This window comes from Elgaria multicarinata, chromosome 1 (assembly GCF_023053635.1).
Source record: "Elgaria multicarinata webbii isolate HBS135686 ecotype San Diego chromosome 1, rElgMul1.1.pri, whole genome shotgun sequence".
NCBI classification, from domain to species: domain Eukaryota; kingdom Metazoa; phylum Chordata; class Lepidosauria; order Squamata; family Anguidae; genus Elgaria; species Elgaria multicarinata.
The window spans coordinates 102,533,787-102,555,378 of record NC_086171.1 but is presented as its reverse complement, the minus strand read 5'-3'; the positions used below and the strand labels follow the sequence as shown (position 1 = coordinate 102,555,378).

The 21,592-nt window shown below is 40.8% G+C and overlaps 1 protein-coding gene across 2 annotated transcripts in view; it reads left to right on the top strand.

Annotated features, from left to right (window-relative positions):
- Window positions 1–21,592, top strand: part of ASTN1 (astrotactin 1) — a 259,496-nt gene that overhangs the window by 158,861 nt on the left and 79,043 nt on the right. For both annotated transcript variants that reach the window (XR_010025831.1, XM_063134053.1), the window contains exons 9-11: window positions 8,359–8,433; window positions 10,072–10,209; window positions 10,932–11,082. Coding sequence is in view for 1 of the 2 variants with exons in the window: in XM_063134053.1 (XP_062990123.1) it covers window positions 8,359–8,433; window positions 10,072–10,209; window positions 10,932–11,082 (364 nt within the window). In the remaining variant the exon portion in view is untranslated. The remainder of the gene's footprint in view (window positions 1–8,358; window positions 8,434–10,071; window positions 10,210–10,931; window positions 11,083–21,592) is intronic.

Here is a 21,592-nt window from a genome sequence, read left to right as displayed (position 1 = left end):
GCCTACACTGTACTGCTTTTGTCGCCAGCTGAAGACCTTTTTATTCTCTCAATATTTTAACACTTAATTTTAACTTAAATTTAAATCTTACTGTTTTAACTCTGTATTTGAATCTTATATCAATTTTGCTGTGTGGTTTTATCCTGGTTGTGCTTTTTATACTGTATTTTGTAATTGTGCTTTTAACCTGTTGGTTGTTTATTGTGGTTTTAATTTTTGTGAACCGCCCAGAGAGCTTCGACTATTGGGCGGTATAAAAATGTAATAATTAAATACATAAAATAAAATAAATAAATGATGGCAAGAGAGTGCCCCCATGGAGCAGGGGACACTTTAGAATGTTTTGAGCGACTGTGTAGAAGAAACGTACGACACCACATCAGCATGAGTCTTGGCCTTGGTTTTTCCGTTCTCTTTTCTTCTGGTTAGCCTCTCCCACCAGTTGACAGGCAGGGTTCAATCCAAACAGATCTCTCCAGGGATGAGTCTCCCCTGCCTTCGCAGACCGGCCCTGCCTTGCATCGGCTAAAAGAGGATCCTGGCCTCAGCAGCTGGGGACTTCTTATTTTTCAGATTTCATTGTCAGTTTTTCTTTCTCCTTTCCTCTCCTCTGCCCGCTGGGATTGGGCTTCATTAGAGGGAGCAGCCTCAGGCGCTGCAGTAATTTTTTTTGTTAGGAAGAGCATCCCCTCGCGCACCAGCTACCACTGCACACTTCTGAGCCTGTCACCAGAGTGGACATTGAGAGCTGTGCCACCTTACCTGGGCAGGTAAGGAGGTTGAGGAAGAAAAAGCAGCATTCACATACTAACTCCACCCAACCACACAGTTTAAACATTATATTGGAATGGGATCTATTGAGGAACGCATTATTTCTGAACCGTTCCAACTTTGGAATGTTGTTATTTTCGCAGTTACTTTATTTAATGCCCATCCCTATCCTGCATTGATCAAGTCGCATCCCTTGGTTTTCCACAGGGGGTGGGTGGATACTGGCTGAAAGTGGTCCAGCTGTATGTCGAGCCCTTGGGAAGATTCTTCCCTGACTCCTAGAGATGCTCGAAGAATTTCCTCTCCTGCTCTCTGGCATAACTGTTCTCCCAGCTCCAGCTCTGGAATCAGAATGATCTGAAACCACAGGGAGCCTGGGCCCAATCCTGATGGTAGAGAACGAGATTAGTCTGCCTACATCCTGGCAGCAGAGATGATTAACTAAATGTTCAGACTGAAATAAATCTTCAAATCTGAGATCGGTTGATATTTTTTATTCCTTTTTGGGGGGGGGGCAGATACTCCTTTTGGAGAGTATTTGAATATGTTGTAATAGAATCAAGGTCTCTTATTCTATTCCCTACATAAGAGAAAGATTTTTTTTCCAAGAAAAAGAAAAGTTTTACTAGTTCTTTAGGTCTCCTTAGGCAGCAGCTTAAGCGCAGAATGGTAGGAAATTCACAGTTTTTCTAACAGGATGACAATATCCTGATAGCTTGGGAAAGGGTTTAAAAGTTTTAGCTAGCTAAAGAGGTTTTTTCCCCCATAGTGTGGCTCTCCCACACTAGAGGCATTCAAGAGGCAGCTGGACAGCCATCTGTCAGGTATGCTTTAAGGTAGATTCCTGCAATGAGCAGGGGGTTGTAGGCCCCTTCCAACTCTGCTATTCTATGATTCTAAATAGTAAGGCTTTCAAGATGATTATTGTCTAAACCTCACTGAGGATTAATATGTATAACTCTTTCTCACAATTTCGGTTCAAGAAAAAGTGTTTTATGTTCTCTGAAGGACCCAACATTCAGGTTTATTAATCATCGGCCACTATAACTCAACGGAGAAGGTGCTGTTTTCACAGGACCTTGCTCTTTTCACATAGGTTACTTGGCAGGAGAGTTAGAGAGCAATCTTATGGTCCCTGGCCATAGACACTGCTATGACCTGGGGAGAGGGACTCTGAGTTCCGATTCCCCACACCCTTGCAGCTGCTGTGGAAAGAACTGTGCTGGCTGCATCCTGAGTTCACAAATGTGGCCTCGGAGGGAGGGAAACAGGCATTCTGTGGGGTGGGGAGAGGAGGAGAGGAGAGGCTGGGATACAATAAATCCTTCGGCCCCTCCAGCCCTGGCTACGTCCCTTGTAGCACGCCTTCTATAGACGAGATTAAAGACTCGTCTAGAGGGGGGAAATGTAAAAGGAGGACAGAGAGTTAGTACACCATTTATCCCACCCAAGTGTATCCCAAATGTCTTGCAATGCCCTCCAGAAGGTATAGGACAAAGGCAAGTTTCTTACAAAGAGTTCCTGTTTTCTGTATCTTCCGGAGGGCATTCCACCTACTCTGGAAAGTTGGTGTACCTATGTTTTCCTTTCAGACATCTGCCTCCATCATACATGTGGAGATGGTAGATAAGGGGTCTTGGGTCAGTTTCTTCCTTTTGTGAACCGCCCAGAGAGTTTCGGCTATTTTGCGGTATAAAAATGTAATAAATAAATAAATAATAAATAAATAAATTCCTGTTGTTTTAAGTAATGCATTTTTGTTTTCATGAGACAATAGTTGGTGACTTTGTGCTTGTTTTGGGTTTTCCTTGTTACATTCCATTATTTTCCTAGCTTGGAGTTCAAATTGAGGGGCTATTATCATAGAATCATAGAACAGCAGAGTTGGAAGGGGTCTACAAGGCCATCGAGTCCAACCCCCTGCTCAATGCAGGAATCCACCCTAAAGCATCCCTGACAGATGGTTGTCCAGCTGCCTCTTGAAGGCCTCTAGTGTGGGAGAGCCCACCACCTCCCTAGGTAACTGGTTCCATTGTCGTACTGCTCTAACAGTCAGGAAGTTTTTCCTGATGTCCAGCTGGAACCTGGCTTCCTTTAACTTGAGCCCGTTATTCCGTGTCCTGCACTCTGGGAGGATCGAGAAGAGATCCTGGCCCTCCTCTGTGTGACAACCTTTTAAGTATTTGAAGAGTGCTATCGTGTCTCTCCTCAATCTTCTCTTCTCCAGGCTAAACATGCCCAGTTCTTTCCGTCTCTCTTCATAGGGCTTTGTTTCCAGAGCCCTGATCCTCCTGGTTGCCCTCCTCTGAACACGCTCCTCTGAACACGCTATTGTTTTTTTTTTCCAGTCCAGCCTGGGAAGACAGGGTAGCCCCTTCCCCTTGGAGAGGATTGTTTGAATTGGATCTGGCTGGTTGACCAGTCGAGGGGGTGGGGAACCAATCCAAATGTCTTGGAAGGCCCTCCAGGAGGTACAAAAAACAGGAATTCATGGTAAGAAAGTCCTCTTTTCCCCATCCCAACACTCCCACCCAGTACTTTTATTAGGAATCAGCACCAAAATCAGTAGCCGGTAGTCCTCTCCTTTAGATCTCTCAGATTGCCTCCAAATTTGCCTTGACATATTGCTTCAGGCGGAACTTAGTTCGCAACTCTCATTTACAGATCAATCAACTTTGCCAACTGCTTGGGGAGTTTCCTCACAGTCCAGGTGAATTTGAAGAGTCCTGCTTGGGCAAACATGTGAGCAATTTTGAGAGAAGCAGGGGTGTGTGCATCTATCAGTCTGCACATCCCTACTAAAGAGCCACAATAAACATTCATGCAAGTTATTAGTCAATCTGTGCTGTATTGTCCTCATCAGCTTCTCACCAGCACTGGATGTCCTATTTAGGTATCTGGGGCGGGCACAGGAACAGAGGAGGACTCCAGTTGCCAGCAGTGAAATTTTCAGGTCAATTTTGGATGTTTTAAGGATTTACTAGACAAGCAAAAAGAGATTTATTATTACTATTGACATTTCTCAAGGAGTGCTGTAGATCCCAAGGCTGACCCCAGATTTCATCGATAGCAATGTTCAAAACAAATTTAGAGGCTCCTCTTTGGGCAAATGAAGGAAGTCAAAAGTAGTGATGCTAGAGATGGGGGAGAATTTTGTTTGGCCCACATTTTTAAGTGAACTGATCGAATTCATTCTTTCCAGACTAATGTGTGGATCAGTACACACTTATCCTTCAGACTGTGCACAAATTTTGCATTGCAGTACTTGGGGCAAAAAAAACCCCATATACCAATATGCATGGATTAAGGTGAAACGAATACAAAAATGTGTATTTTAAGGGGGGGAACCTGTACAATGTGCACATTTGATGTGGAGATGCATACAAATGCATTTTTATGGGGAGAATGTGTATAATTTAAATGAGAATTTTCATACTCTTAAAACGTTTAATTGCAAATAACAGACTTGTACACATGTAAAACTGGCATGCACCATAAATAGTCTCATATATCTATCTATCCTTAAGTGACGCCACCAAAATACGTAATTAATCGGTCCATACTATGCATCTAGCCTGTCGGTATAACGTGCCCTGATTCCAATGTGCCAAAGTTGTAAATATGTTTGCAATTAATTGTAGTATGTTCAAGATTTATTACAGGGGATTTCCCCCCCCCCTATTTTGCACCTTCACAGAATCACCCTGCCATGAATTGTAGAAATTCAGAATTGTTAAATGCAATATCTAACCCTTTTACAAACTGCCAAGAAATCACATGTACCTGAAGGTAATTAGATGCAAAGGCAGAGGTTTCTTTCGTGTGCCGTTTACAGCTATGCAGAGAAAAGAATTTCAGCAGATTCAGCATTCCTGCATAACAAGCTGCACGTGCCAAATCCCATTTTCTACCCAATTTCCAAGAATTAGAGGCTCAGTAGGCCTTTTCGTGTGTACCTGGCTAGTGCAGCGGGCAGTGGCTGAAACCATTTGCCGTCTCAGTTCAAAACATTTTAAGGAAATGTTGGGAGAAATATCTTGGGCTGGCCACCTTCAATGCTTCATTGGATTTTAGGGACCGAACTGATGCTTTCATGGGACTAGGGGCTTCTATAAACAAGTGATTTATAGCATGCTTGTGACTGGCCATTCACAGAAGTGCATATGACCGGTCGGCCATTTTGACGACATCATGAACTTCCTGTACATCTCCCACACCTTCCCCTGGTGATTCCGGTTTTTTTTACAAAAAGCTTGGATATCCCATTTGTTCTAAAATATCTCAGGAGTTCCTATCATAACTTTGGAGCTAAAAGGGAAGAAGTAAATTTGAGTGCCCTTAGTCTCCACTCCCATGTTTCTGGCCATCACTTGACTAAAACACTTTGGATTATCCATGTACCTGTTTCAAAATCTACCTGAACAGCTTTTCAGGATTGAACTATTACAATGTGTTCTGTATGTGGGGCTGTCTGCTCATGGTCCAGAAGGCAGCAGGTAAGTTGTGGAAAGGCGCTGCCAAAGGGACCGTATCGTTCTGGTCATGAAGGAGCTACACTTTGTTTCTGGGCACAGTTCATAATGTTGGTCCTGGTCTTTTAAAGCCATGAATGGCCTTGGACTCTGGACACCTGGAGTAGTGCTTCTTCGTATTTGACCTTTACATTGTTCTTGAAATCACTTGGAGAGATCCTGTTGCAAGATTTCCTGCCATCCAAAGTCCACTGGGTAGTTCCTAGGGCCTTCTGCCTTCTTGTTGCTATTCAGTGGTCCAGCTGGACAACCATCTGTCAGGGATGCTTTAGGGTGGATTCCTGCAGGGGTTGGACTCGATGGCCTTGTAGGCCCCTTCCAACTCTACTATTCTATGATTCTATGACAGGTTTCTTTTCTGTCTTTGTTTAAGAAATTGAAGGTGAATATTTTGTTTCATCTTGACATCCCTGTGTTCCTGTATATCCTTGTATCTGATCATTGTTTGGTGTATTATTCCCCCACATACACTCTTTACCTGCCCATCTTCTCCTTCTGTGTTTTTCTTGTTAGATCAGTAATTCTCAAACCAATGCACACTATTGTACCACAAGAGAAAGATGGTGAGCCCAAGGGATCCTCCTGCAGATGAGGCTTGACTGCCACAGCTCTGCCCAATTCACTGCCCTGACTGTGCCTTTGCTGTAGTTTTGCGCTTAAGGAACATAGGGAGCTGCCTTTTACCAGGTCAGATTAGATGTCTATACAGCCCAGTACTGTCTGCTCTAACTGGCAGTTGCACTTCAGGGATTCCAGCAGAGAAAAGCTTTTCCTATCACCTGCTACTTTGACGCTTTTAACTTGCCAGTGTTTGAACTACCTGCAGAGCAGACGCTCCCTGTCACGGAGCTATGGGGCAGACCTACACAGGAGGTGGGGGGAAAGTGCTCTACTTCCTTCTTCTCCCCTGGGCAAGGAGGCCATATCCGGTTTGGGGGAATAAGGAGTATGGCTAAGAACAGCTAGCTTGGCCCTGTCCTTGACCTGACCGAGGCCATGGACTCAGTGATGGATGGAAGGGTGCGGAAGAGAAGTTGGAGAATGGGGTCGTTATTTGCCTTTTTCTAGGAAACAATAATTGCTTTGATTAACTGCTTCCAAGGACAGTGAACCATTAGTGAGCCTGTATTGACAGGAACCCTCTGCTGTTCATAACCACTCAAATCTGCCCCCAGAGAGCTGACTATTCAACACTTTTCACTTGCTCTGAATTTGCTCTCCCAATAGGAGATTCTCTCTCTCTTTTTAAATGCACATCCCAGTGTCTCTCTGGAACAATAATCTGTCTAATCTTTTGTTCCTTGCTCACTGCAAGCCTACAGAGTAAGAATAAAACCCATCTACAGTGCTCTTAAAAGGTAGCCACAAGACCCGCAGAATGTGCTTGTTTAGCTCTTTGGAAATCTTGCCTCATTCAAGCTGATCCTGCTATCTAGCATGAATATTTTTATATATATATTCTGTTTCAAGCATCGCTTTCAACAAAATAAAAAAATATAATCACATCCTTGCCCTGAAACAACATTGAAATACATAATTTTGCAATCGGCCTTTTGTTGTTTTGTGGCACTTATTGTTGTGTTGGAGGTGAAGTTGCCTTGCCTGTGTATTGTTGCAACAGTTACTGGTGTTGTCTCTTCCATAGTGCTTATTGGGAAATTATCTTCAGGCAGAAACTTCAACCAACATGATGAATAATTATATGTATCTGCATCTGTTCACATCTGCCCCTTCACATCGCTTGCTTTTCCTCCATCGATTTATTCCACCTTCACTCCAATAACATCAGGGCAATGTATGTGGCTCCCCCACTTCTTCTTCTTCTTTTTTTTAATCCTTACAGCAAGCTGTAAGGTAGGTTAAGACAGTGACTGCTCCATTGCCAACCAGGACGTGTTGTGTCTGAGGGGAAGTTTGAAACGTTTATTTATTTATTTATTTATTTATTTATTGCATTTCAAGCTTTCTGGATGGTTCACAAAAATTAACTTTGTTCTTCCAAGTCCAACACTTTATCCCAGGGGTGTGCAACGGGTGTGAAACAGAGGTGTTTTTCTTTAATATGCAGTGATGTGGGACATCTTTTAAATGGAAAAGGTTTTGCACATGTTGAAGACTCTAATGCAGAACCTTTAAGCTATAGAGGTGTGTACATGTACAGTACTAGTAAGTTCAGTTTGTGGCTTCATTGTTCCTGGCTGCTACTGGAAGTCTTCTCATGGCTGATTGAAGTGTGTATGAAGAGGTGGTTGAAATCCCACAGCCTATGAGACTCTGTTAAGATATTATCATCTGTCTTGATTAGTAACCTCAACATTACTTGAAGAGAGTTGAGGAGTACCCTTCTTGAGAGTCACTCTTCCCATTTGAGGCAGTCAGTTGTTCAGTCAATCCTGTCTGATGCTTGACTACTTCTGTGCGCTGTCAGCTCAGGAACTATTATGAGGTCTCAGCTGTTTAGCTAGTGTGGGGAAAAAACACCTTGGCAAGTGAAACTGACTAACAAAACGTTGCTTGCCAGATTCTTCCTTGAAGGAAGAATTTCAGTCCAGTCTTCCCCTTCAAGCAGATCTGCTGGCAGAGCAGTCTGTAGCCACTTTACTACTTGAGTCAGTGGACCTGTTCTTGAGCAAGCACCCTAGCCTGCCTTTCCAGGCAGGAACATGCAGAATTGGTCCCAGCATCATAATGGAAGCTGAGTTGCTTTTTAATAAGGGACTCGTTTCCCTGTGGAAATGGAACCCTAATTATGGACACCACCTTTTTCTGATACTGGAAAAACTGCTGGCAGCATGGTTTTAAGATATTACAGTTTGGCTATCCCTCCCTTCTCTAACTTTGTCTTAATTTGCATGTTGGTGCCATTGCTTAAAGAGCAAGCCAAAGAAGTAGCTCTGTATAATCAATCTTTCTTTTTTACTTTTCTGGATTCTTGAATACAATTCCCATCTTCAATGGCTGCTAAGGAATGCTAAGGAAGTCACCCCTAGTTCTGAATGGTAAAAAAGGAAAGCGTCCAAATGTGAAACCTTATCAGAGCATTGTCTTTCTCCAGGCCATGGCCATATACCATATTCCAACGTGGATTTGATTTGGTGCTGGGAGAACAGCCTTCTGACAAGATATTCAGGTAAGGTTTAGTCTGGCCAGAGTGACTGGCCATATCCCTCGTCTTCATCCACTGATCCTTCTCCCCCTCTCCATATTTTTTCAACATACTGTATAGTGGCAAAAGGCTATCTCAGGGACAGCTGCCACAAATGTTCACAAGTGAACTGTTTAAATAAGAATTCCCAGGGAGAGCTGAACAGTTCAGCAAATCCTTCCATTTGTACGTGTCTGTTTGCAGCCCAAATCGGTAGCACCACTTACTTTTTGAAACCTGCCTTCTTCCTGGACACTGTGACATTGCCACATAGCAAATCAGATTTGGCTATGTGATGGCATCACTGAGTGCAAATAAAGCGAATTCAGGGTAAAGAGAGACAGTGGGGCAGTTTGTATGATTGAAAGCTGATAAAACGTGCTCTGTGCCACTAAGTCCACCTGTGCCTCAAGTGGCAATTCTGAATCCAAGAGCACCCCCAAACTACGCCCCCGATCCTTTAGGAGGAGTGCAACCCCCCCTCCAGAAAAGGTTGAACATCACTTACCTTGGTAGGCAAACCATCCACTAATAGTACCTCCATCTTGTCTAGATTGAGTCTCAGTTTATTGGCCCTCCTCCAGTACAATACTTCATCCAGGCACTGGTTCAGAGCAGCCACTGCCTCACCTGGATTTGATGAAACAGCGAGAGCGAGAGCCAGGTATCATCTGCATATTGGTGATCCCTCAGTCCATATCTCCAGATAACCTGCCCCAGGATTTTCACGTAAATGGGGGATAAAATAGAGCCCTGTGGCTCCTTATGGCATAATTCCCATGGCACAGCGCAATAATCCTCCAGTACCACCTTCTGGAATCGGCCATCCAAGTGTGACTGGAACCGCTGCAGTGCCTCCAACTCCCAGCCCAGACAACCTCTCAAGAAGGATACCATGGTTGGATGGTATTGAAAGCTGCTGAGGGGTCCACGAGAATGAACACTCCCTCTGTCCCTCTCCTGACAAAGGTCATCCCACAGGACGACTAAGGCAGTTTCTGTTCCAAAACTAGGTCTGAAGCCCACTTGAAATGGATCCAGAGAATTTGTTTCATTCAAGAGTGCCTGGAGTTGCCCAAGAAGGGGATATTATAGCAACTGGCCTATAGTTGTTATCTACTGTGTCCAGGTTCAGCTTTTTCAAGAGTGGTCTGACTATGCTTCCTTTAAAGAGACTGGCACTAGGGAATAGAGAACTTGTGGGGGGCTCAGAAGTGCTAATTATGCATAACTGGACATATGGGTTATATTTCTGTGGCTTTTATACCTCCAGACCATCTTTTCTGTGCGTTATAATTGGTAAAACAAATCTCTTCTGGATAGGGGCAAGGTTCACACCTTCTGGAGAGCAGTGTAAATACAGCAGCTCAACATCTAGGAAGACACAGCCATGACAGATATGGGCACCCTGGACAGCATTTCTTAGCTCCCTCAAAGATGTAGAACTCAAACATTTATACGCATTAATTGCATTATGATTAGAAGATGGGAAGTACGTTGAGGACAAGAGTTAACAAGCTGGGGCAACAAACCCTGCTGAGACGAGCAGGGAGTGTACTCCTTTCTCATGATCCCAGTGCATGATCCCAACTGTTTTCCTCCCCGTTTCTGCTCTGCATCCAGATTTACCTACACTCTTGGGGAAGGAATGTGGTTGCCACTGAGCAAGAGCTTTGTAATCCCACCAGCTGAACTGGCCATCAATCCATCTGCCAAGTGCAAAACGGACATGACAGTAATGGAGGATGCTGTGGAGGTCAGGTAGGTGCCTTCCATAGGTGGGATCCTGGGCTGCTTGAGAATGAAACGTTGCAAGTAAAAGGGTAACTCCGGTTTCGTGAAGCGGTTTTGCCTTCTAGCTTCAGCCACAATAACGGATGCCTTGCTTTCTGCCTTGTTATACTCTTATGCTTGGGACTCTTTCCCAGAACACCCGTGTGATGCTGCCTCTTCCTCTGCCTTCGAATCGCTCCTCAAACCCCGCGTTGTCAATGTAGCCTTTTGCTTAACCCCTTGGTTTCCATCCTGTACTGAAATTAGTAGTACAACTAATCATATTTTGCCCCTATTGCCTTCATCTCTGCAAATGTATGCATCTTAAGATGCATACATTACCTAGGGAGGTTGTGGGCTCTCCCACACTAGAGGCCTTCAAGAGGCAGCTGGACAAGCATCTGTCGGGGATGCTTTAGGGTGGATTCCTGCATTGAGCAGGGGGTTGGACTCGATGGCCTTGTAGGCCCCTTCCAACTCTGCGATTCTATGATTCTATGATTCTAAGACAAACACTAAATCGGTTTTATCAAGGATCTGCCACAGAAGGAAGGTAGATGTGTTTTCAGTGGTAGTTCCAGTAATAAAGTGTGTAAATTTTCATCAATCAATTGGGTGACACGTGCTTACATGACCCTTCTTTGAACACTGATGTATAATAATAGTATAACAACTACTACTACTACTAATAGTGTTTTTCTCCATTGCAGGGAGGAACTGATGACTTCATCCTCCTTTGACAGCCTGGAGGTTCTTCTGGATTCATTTGGGCCAGTTCGGGACTGCTCCAAGGACAATGGTGGCTGCAGCAAGAACTTCCGTTGCATTGCAGATCGGAAATTGGACTCCACTGGTTGTATGGTCTGTATACTCTTTATTCAGACATATGCAGTGCCACCTGTGGAAGTGAGATTACAACAATGATCACGCACTTTTGTGCTGAGTGATCAATTCAGGACCATGGAAAGCTCCTATGTGAATATGCCTATGGCAGCCTTCCCCAAGTTGATAAAACTCCCATTATTCCCTGCCAGCATGGACATTGGCCATGCTGGGAATGATGGGGGTTGCAGTCTAACTCTGGAGGGCACTATATCAAACATAAATCTTCTTAGAGAGAGGACAAGGGATCTTGTATTGTTTTAACATTAAGTTCAGTGGGCTGTTTATTATTCTCTCTTCTACTGTAATTTCCCCCTCTGTTAGGGCCACCTCATATGTTACACAGGGCAAATCGAGGCTTGCTGTACTGAGGATCAAGCTGCACATTTCATTAATTATATAGCGTGAAGCTTCCTGTCTTGTTTTCATTTACTTTAAAGGAAGCATAAGGGGCGCTGATCCAAATTGAGACCACTGATATAATCCCTCCCTCTCCAGCCCCTTACCTTCACAAAACGTGCCTCCCCAGTTAAAGAAAGGGGGAACCCTCAATTTATCCTTGGGGTCAAGCAACATGTTGCATTAATTGCGTAGCATGTAGCTGAGCCTGATCATTTTCCTTTAGTGTGATCGCACACCGTGATTATTCTGATCACTGCCAGTATCCACAGGGAGGGGAGGATTAAACTTCCCTACAAGCCTTTTTCTTCCAAAATTCCATGCGCACACACACAAACACATTATGGGTGGGTTATTTTAATAATGTATTAGTTTTATATGTTTTTAATCAGCTTTATGTATTTTATAGTATTTTTGTATTTAATGTTCCCTGCCTCTCCCAGGGAGAGGCGGGTAAGAAATAAATTATTATTATTATTATTATTATTATTATTATTATTATTATTATTAAATTAAAAAAAGAGAAAAAAGTCTCCATTGACTCCAATAGAGATCCCCTACCCACACAGAGTGGGGTGTGGGCTTCAGGAAGAAAAAAGGTTTCGGGGAGAGGAAAGTTAAATTCTCCCCTCCCAGTGAAAACATGTCCCAATCCAAATTGGGGCCGTGCACAGTTACACTAAAGTAGAAAACTTGATCCTAGTTAGTTAGTTAGTTAGTTAGCTACATGTTACATGTTAATGTAACATGTAGTTTGACCCTTAGAGTAAAGGGGGGGAATGAAGGGGGTTTCTTGCTATGTAATTAGCCTAATGAGTAGTTTAACATTCTCTGTACAGCTGGTAGGGAGCTAAAGCTATACTTGGCTTCCTGATGGGCATGATACATACTCTTGCAAACTTGTGTTTGCTGCATTTGCAGTTTACATTTTTAGGAATACATGTAAAACGACTTGGATGTGTGCCTATGTATTTTTAAAGAAGCCCTTAAATGAATGAGGAGCACCAGGAGAAATGGATCTCATACCCTTTATTGGCATAATCTGCTAAATTGCTGTTCAGACATGAGCAAAATATCCCTGGAGCAGCAAAGATGTTCTCTATAGCGTGGCTTCTTTTCTGGTCAATGGGCAACCCTATCTCTACTTATTTATCTCTACTTTAAGATCATCCACAGGGGTCCTTCTCTGTGAGCTCCTGCCAAAGGAAGTGAGGCAGGTGGCTACTAGGAGGAGGGCTTTCTCTGCTGTGGCACCCCGGCTGTGAAACGAGCTCCCCAGAGAGGTTCGCCTCTCTGTACTGTACACTGTGCTCTTTCCGTCGCCAGCTGAAGACCTTTTTATTTTCTCAGTATTTTAACACCTAATTTAACTTAAATTTAAACCTTGTTGTGGGGGATGTGCTTCCGGGTGAACGGGTAGCAGCGGAATCTGTAAGCTCCGGTCTCAAATAAACTTTGGAAAGCTATTAATCTCACCCAAAGCAAGATAAAGTGAGGGATTCAAAGAGGGATTCTTGTATCGGAAAGCCTACAGCAGCTGAAAGTTGAGAAAAATCTGACTGCTGATAAACAATTCAGCTATAATAGGTTACTTTCCGAACTCTGGGAGTTGTTGGGTAAATGTCAGGGAAGGGCGGAAAGAAACAACAAACTCTCCCTGCTTGGATAAGAGGCAAACCCCAAGATAAACCCTCAGATCGTACAGTAGCCAGACTTGGCAGGATTAACTCGGGGATGAAAAGTGGAAACGCTAAAAATAATAATAATACCAAGGACTCACAAAAAACTGGAAAGGGGAAAGAAGGTGGGGCTAGCCTGCCTGGAACAGCAAATAGATCTAAAAAGCAAGAGGAGGAAATGCAAATGGAGCAGATGCTGGTGAGCATCAAGGAAATGATGCAAGATAATAATGAGATTCTTAAAAAGCAAATTGTGTCTGAGATATCGATTGAAATGAAAAGAACCATCTCTGAACTTCAAAAACAGTTGAAAGAAGTGAGTGGTAAAGTGGGAGAGATGGAAAAAAGTATATCAGCAAATGAAAAATCTATACAGGATCAAAATCTTAAGTTCCAGCAATGGGAACTAAAGCTGATTGATTTGGAAGACCGAGGTAGATGATCAAATCTACGATTTCGTGCCTTTGCAGAAACCTCTGGTGAGAATCCTAAAATATTGAGACACCAAATTATGCAATGGATTGCAGTTATAGCACCAGATGTCACATGGGAGGATTCAGATATAGAAAGACTGCATAGGATTGGCCCTAAAAGAGGAGTGATGTCCAGAGATATTATTATTAAATTTGCAAATTACCATAAAAAAGAACTCTTGATGAAGGCAGCTAGACAAATTTTGGGTCAACTGATGTACCAATCCAACCCAGTACAAATATATAATGACTTTTGCCCTGAGACAATTAACTGGAGGAAAAGTGTGAAACAGTGTGTGGTGGTTTTGATGAAGAATGAAGTGAAATATACTTGGGGATACCCAGTTTTTCTAAAATTTCAGTGGAAGAGTCAACAACACAGAATTACATCGCTGGAACAAGGAATACAACTATTACGAAAGCTGGGATTACTGGAACCGGAGGAAGAAGTACAGGGAGCAGACGGAGGCAATAAGGAGTAGAAGACACATATTAAAGACAATAACTTTAGGGGATGAGAGATATATCGACCGGGAGAAGAAGATCGGCTGCTGCTGGGGATTCCGGAGGTGCTTCCCTCCCCCCCACCGTGTGGATCTGACTGATCTATGAGTGAGGCTAACCACCTCAGGGAGGAGAGAGGGGGAGAGGAGTACGGATTGTATGGGGGGGAGGCAGGGGAGGGGGACAGGAAGAGGGAGGAGGGGATATAGGACACTATTTGGGACCAACAAATACTATTAAATTTTATCAACAACCATATGGAGAGTAGATTAAGAGTCACATCATTGAATGTTAAGGGGCTAGGGACAACAATTAAATGGAAAAGAATAGAAACACTACTGAATAGAGACAAGGCTGATATTGTATTCCTGCAAGAAACACATCAAATTAGAGAAGGGGTTAATGAGCTTGAGTTAAGGTGGGCGAATATTTATGAGAAAGCATGCGGAACGTCAAAGTCTAAAGGGGTAGCTGTTATAATATCAAAGAAATGTGGCCTTAATGTTTTAGAGATAAAAAAGATGAAAAGGGAAGATTTATAATTATACGGGGGAAGATAGCAGATGAATATTATACATAGGTGAATGTTTATGCCCCAAATGAAAACCAAGTAACCTTTTATTATAGAGTGTTTAAAGAAATGGAAAATATACAAAAGGGTCATATAATAATAAGGATAAATCGAACCCCACCATAAAAGAAAGGGGTAAAAATATAACAAGTTTGAATAAATGGATGAAAAGAAAAGAAATTGATGTTTGGAGAGAGATTAAGGGGGAGGAGAGAAGATACACATTTTACTCATCTGTACATAAGACCTACTCTAGGATAGACTACCTCTTTATATCAAAGAGCTTATTATCAAAAGTAATAGATACAGAGATAGGGGTCATTAAAGTGACGGATCATGCATTGATTAATATGGATATAAAAATTAAAAAAGAGTATAAAGTAGTTAAAAGATGGAGATTAGATACTAGGATTTTTAAATCTAAGCAAACAATAGGGAAAATTGAGAAAGAAATGCAAGACATATGGGAAATTAATATTAAAGGGCAATCAACCCATGCAATAGTTTGGGACACTATGAAGGCGGTGATGAGAGGGATCGCTATCAGGGAGTCATCTAAATTAAAAAGACAACAGGAAGAGGCTAGGAAAAATTTAGAGGCGAATATTATAGAGTTAGAAGGAAAATATATAAAAAAGAAGGATAAATATATTGGAGCGCAGTTACAGGCAAAAAAGAAGGAATTGGAGAGTATAGAAATAGGGAAAGTGCAGAGGAATCTGATTTATTTAAAAAGAGAATATTTTGAATACAGTTATAAAAATTCTAAAATGTTGGCCAGATCCACACAATAAAAAAAAAAATTAAGAACCAAATTGGGGCAATAAAAGACAATACAGATAAAATGCATAATTTAATGAGAGAGAAATTACAAGTCTTCCAAAATTTTTATCAAAAGTTATATACATCAAATAAGAGACCTTTAAAGGAGATCAAAGATTATATTGAGAAAAACTGGAAAATAAAGATACAGGATACAGATAGAGAGGTTATGGAACAGCCGGTTACAGAAAATGAAATAGAGGGAATAACTGATGATTTAAAAGTTGGGAAATCCCCTGGAATGGATGGATTGGGTCTAGAATATTATAATTTTTTTTAAAAAAATGTTGATACCAAAATTGAAGATGTTATATAATCAAATAATAAACAGAGAAAAGGCCCCATCATCATGGGAACAGTCTATAATTATTTTAATTCCAAAACCGGATAAAGATTTAACAGACCCGGGATCTTATAGACCTATATCCTTTTTAAATCAAGATGCCAAAATATTGACAGCGATAATGGCAAGAAGGTTGAATAAATTTATGTTTAAATATATTAAAAAGGATCAATGTGGATTCGTAGCAGGAAGACAGATGTCAGATTTGAGTGGTAGAGTATTGAATATAATAAATAACATAAAGAAAAATAATTTGCAGGCGGGTAAAATAGCCCTGGATATTTTTAAGGCCTTTGACTGTGTGGAATGGCCAGCACTAAAACTGTTAATAGACACTATAGGATTTGGAGAGAAATTTAAGGGATTGATAAATCAGTTATATTCGCAAAATACAGCAGAAGTAATAGTGAACGATGGTATTACAAAACAAATTTCCTTAGCCCGAGGTACTAGACAAGGGTGTTCCCTTTCCCCAATTTTATTCGCAATAGTTATAAAAGTCCTAGCAAACGCAATAAGAGAGGATGAAAGTATAAAAGGGATAGGGATAAGAGAAGAAATTAAGATTAGTTTGTTTGCAGATGATACCTTATTAAGGATTCAAAAGCCGTTGGAGAAGATGGAGAAAGTACAAAAGCATTTGAAGGAGTTTGGGGAACTGACAGGGTTACAAATAAATTGGTCCAAATCAGAGATGATGTTGTTTAATTATAAAGAGGAGGGAGAACAGGATTTAGTTAGGAAGAAATGGAATATGAAAGTTAAAAATAAAATAAAATATTTAGGGATATATATAACAGGGAATGTAGGAAAGTTAGAAGAGGAAAATTATAACAGATTAAGGCAGGATATTAAAATAAAATTAGAGGAGTATCGGAAAATAAGACTGTCATGGTTTGGTAGGATAGCATTAATTAAAATGAAGATATTACCTAAAATTAATTTTCTATTTAGAATGTTGCCAATTAGAATATCGCATACAGAGTTAAAGAAGTGGCAAATAATGTTGAATAATTTCTGCAATGGAGATAAAAAGGTTAGGGTAAACAAGAGAGTTTGGTATAAACAACAGAAGACAGGAGGATTAGGTCTCCCAAATCTAAAAGGATATTATATAGCTAACCAAATAAGATATGTGGTGGAGGGTATTCTGGGAGTAGGTGAAAGGACTTCTTTGGAAACTGAAACACAAGAATTAGAAATGGAATTAGATAATATTTATTTTAATAAGATTACTAAGAAACTTCTACAAAGAATAGGGAATCCTTTACTAAAGAATATTATGGAAATTTGGGCTAAAAATAAAACAAAATTAATACCTGCCATTTCCCCATTAACTCCAGTGGTAATGATGGAGAATTTGCCAGTAAATTTAAAAAAGGTGGTAGGGAAGGTATTAAAGGAACAGAATATAAACAGGTTGGAAAGGGTGGTTAAAATAGAGGCGTTAGATCAAATAAAAGAAATATTGATGGGGGGAAAGTTGTCATGGTTTAACTATATGCAGTTAGAACAATGGGTAAAGAAATGGATAAAAGAAAATAAACAACCTAGAGAGTATACGAGTTTTGAAAAAATGATAGTACAAAGACAAGAGAAAGAAGGGAATTTGATTACAAAGGGAATAACGAGTGAAATATATAGAATATTGATGGCAAGAGAGGATCAGGAAGATGGTTATAAATTGGTATGGGAAAATGATATTAAATTTCAAATAAGTAATCAGAGTTGGGATAAGATATGGAAAGCACAGAATTTGAAAACCTTATCAGTAAGGATAAAAGAAAATTTTTATAAATTGGTATGGCTGTGGTACCTAACACCAGTTAAACTAAATCAAATCGAGAAGAAATATTCAATATTATGTTGGAGAGGATGTCAGGAGGTGGGCACTTATGTTCATATGTGGTGGGCATGTAAATGTGTACAAAAATTCTGGCAATCGGTGTATAAAGAGAGAAAAGAGATAACTGGAATAAGTTTAGAGTTATCCCCAAGCGTAGCACTGTTGTCAATATACGATGGGGTGAACTGCACACAACCTATTAAGGATTTGATTACGAACTTATTAACAGCAGCAAGATTAATAATAGCTAGGAAATGGAAGATACAAAGTGAATATCAGATTGAGGAATGGTATAAAGAAGTATGGGATATCAATGATAAATTAACATGTAATATTAAAATGGGAAAAGGAAGGTGCAATTATAATGAATTTGAGATTATATGGAAACCGTTTTTGGAATTTGTTTTGTTAAGAGGGAAAGGATGTACACCTGTACAAGAAATATTACAATTTTGGGGAAAGGGATGAAGGTGTAGTTGGTCCCGGTGATGGGTGCACTGTTGTTTTATTTAATGTAATGTAACTAATAAAATAATAATGTTAAAAAAATAAAAAAATAAATAAAGCTACACACTCTCCAGTCCCCAGAGACCAAAAAAACAAAACAAAACAAAAAAAACTTGTTTTAATTCTGTATTTTAACTTATTCCGATTTTTGCTGTGTGGTTTTATCCTGGTTGTGCTTTTTTTATATTGAATTTTGTTTGCGTTTTTAGATTGTTGGTTGTTTTTATGATCTTCATGGTTTTAATTTTTGTGAACCGCCCAGAGAGCTTTGACTGTTGGGCTGTATAAAAATGTAATAAATAAATAAATAAATAAATAAATATTTTCATTTCTATGTTGCCATTTGCCACAAGGTTTAGAGCAGTGGTTCCCAAAGTTTTTCAGGTAACCGCCCCCTTGGTTCCACAAATTAGTGCCCAGAACCACCTGCATGCAGCCTCTTTAAATGGGAATCACCCGCCACAGGCTTGCCGAGGCAGGGAGGGAAAAGAGGTCTCTGTTTTGCAGCCGGTGGGGCGGGGCACACCAAGCAGGGTATGTGTCTTCATTAGCGTTTTGGTGCTTTTGAAATATTTCAATTCACCATTAAAAGGACTCTTCTTAAACAGTATTAATACATGTGTGGATTCTTCCCCTGTATGGCTTGGGACCAAACTACCTTCTCCCATAAAAATGTCCCTGGGTTTTAAGACCTTCTGGAGAGGCGCTTCTCGGAAAAGACCACCTCGAGCGCCCCCTTGCTGCCCCCTTGCCTCTTAACGCCCCCTATGCAATCCCACCACCCCTTTGGGAACCGCTGCTTTAGAGTAAGTAGCTGATTCTTTTACAGTGGCAAATAAAATGAGCCATATAATGTAAAATGCAGGAACATCCAAACTGCTGCAGCCTAAGCTACCAAATATCCAGTAAGTTAGCCCTAAACTCCATTTCTAAAGATGGTCAGGCATGTTCTTTTGTAAGCCTGGAGGTGAAGAGTTCAGAAATCTGCATCCTTATTGACAAGAATGTGCTTGTCTCATTCAGTCCTAGTAATAGAATGGAGGTAGGGAGAAGGTGGCCTTTAAGCAGTTGGGTCTTTTTCTCCCCAACAGAGGTTATCTGCTTTTATTGAGTGTTAGTGTAGCAGCAATAGTACCTAAGACACTGTACTATGACCTAGGAAGCATCCAGTTCAAATCTTGCCTCTACCACAATTCATATTTATTTATTTATTTTTCCTCTTTTTATTGTGAATATCAACAAACAGAACAGAAAATACATTGTGAAAACTGGTGGGGGGGGAGAACCCATAGATTATGTATTATCATCATTTTCCATCGTATGTACAGTCAAAAAAAAGGAGGGAGTTATACAAAGGTTTCAAGAAAAGCAGACCAGATGTTTATCCACTTACAAGTTGCGTCTATATAACACTCATTCGAAAGTTGATAATGTTATTAGGTCTTCGATTCATTGGATTAAGGGAGGTGTGAATTTGTCCTTCCAATGTGATAGTATAAGACTTTTGGCTGTCAAAAGGGCTCTGAAAATCCATCTGCGCTGACCAGGTGTTAACTTCCAAGAAGCCGGTAGGTAATTTAGGCGGAGATGCACATTGTTCCATATTATAGATTGTTTCAGTACAAAGTTCATCCTTATTATAGCCTCCTCCCAAAAAGGGGTAACTACGGGGCATTGCCAAAACATGAGAGTTAAAGAAGCATTAGATGCATTACATCTCCAACAATTATGCAAATCAGACAAACCCCTATTGAAAAGGCGCTGTGGAGTCCAATAGACCCGAGACATTTTTTTTGGTTTTGCTGAATAAGACGTAACCTGAGATCCATAGAAGCTTCAGATACAGTTGCTAGAGCAACTGTCCATTGGTTAGACAAGAAAGGGCACTCCAATTCTCTCTTCCAATCTAGTCTTAAACTATGGGTATCATATTTACTTGGTGCTATGAAATACTTATATATATATGGGTCGTGGATCGACGTGTCAGTTCAGCTGTTATAAGTGTTTCTAACAATGCTGGAGGCTCTGAAGCTGTAAAAGCAGCTGGGCCAAACCTAGATTCCAGCAAGTTTTGCAATTGTAAGTATTGCCATTGGGCCAAAGCAGGTAAATTATATTTAACACACAAGTCTGAAAAGGACAAAAACTCATCATCTGAGCCTATTAATTGAGCCAAAGTAAAAATCATCTTATCCGTCCATGTCCTCCACAGAAATGCTTTCTTTCCAATTTTTAAATCTGGGTTTCCCCATATAGTCAAGTTTGCATGAGAGAATGGATCAAACTGTAATTGACATGATATTATACGCCATCTCTCTAGCAGCCAGAATTGTAAGAGTGGGGGGTGGGTTGCTTATTCTGATATGGCGAGAACCGAGCACTATCAATTTGGGAAGAGGTTCTAACCATAAGGCTTCCAGAACTGGCCATCGTGGCAGTTCTGAGGGAGCAGAAGATGACCAGAACTTACTACAAGCCAATAAGTAAGCCCGATGGTACAACCAAACCTGCCTTTGTTAATTGGAAGCTGCATCTGTTTCAGAGATGTTTGAGGTGGAGAAGAACCCCAGAAAAAATTACAAAACAAAGCATTAAGTTGTTGAAAATATTTGCCAGGTATAAGTAAAGGAATCCCATGCATAACATAAAGAATTTGAGGTATAAGGTTCATCTTAAGTGTGTTGACTTTATCCCCACAGGCTCAACTTTAACGGTGCCCATCTATCTATATCTCGTGTAATCTCACTAATCAGTTTATTTAAATTCATTTTGATCAATTGAGATATATATCTTGGAATGAGTATTCCCAGATAGGTAATAACATTGAGGCACCACCGAAATTGGCCATTAGCCAACACACTAGGAAATAAACTATCTCCGATCGGCATCAACTCTGACTTTGACCAAATCAATTGAGTAACCGGAAAGATCACCAAAGGTGTTAATCAATTTCATCAAAGCAGGAGTAGATGCCTGGAGTTTAGAAATAAGCAATAAAAGATCATCAGCATAAAGAATAATTTTACATTCTAGGTCAGCGTGTACAAACCCTTGAATTACTACTATTCTGTCTAATTGCACAAGCCAGAGGTTCCAAACATAGATCAAATATCAATGGGGAAAGGGGACATCCTTGTCTAGTATCTCGCTCAACCACAATTCATTAAATCACGAGAAATTCATTGAGCTGTAATCCCACATGCACTTACTGGGGAGTAAACCCCATTCAACCCAGCAGGACTTACTGCTTAGTAAATATGCATAAGATTGTACTGTAAATCATGAATCTCTTAGCCCCCTATCTGTAGCGATTGCTGAGATAATGTATGTATTATCTTTGGAATG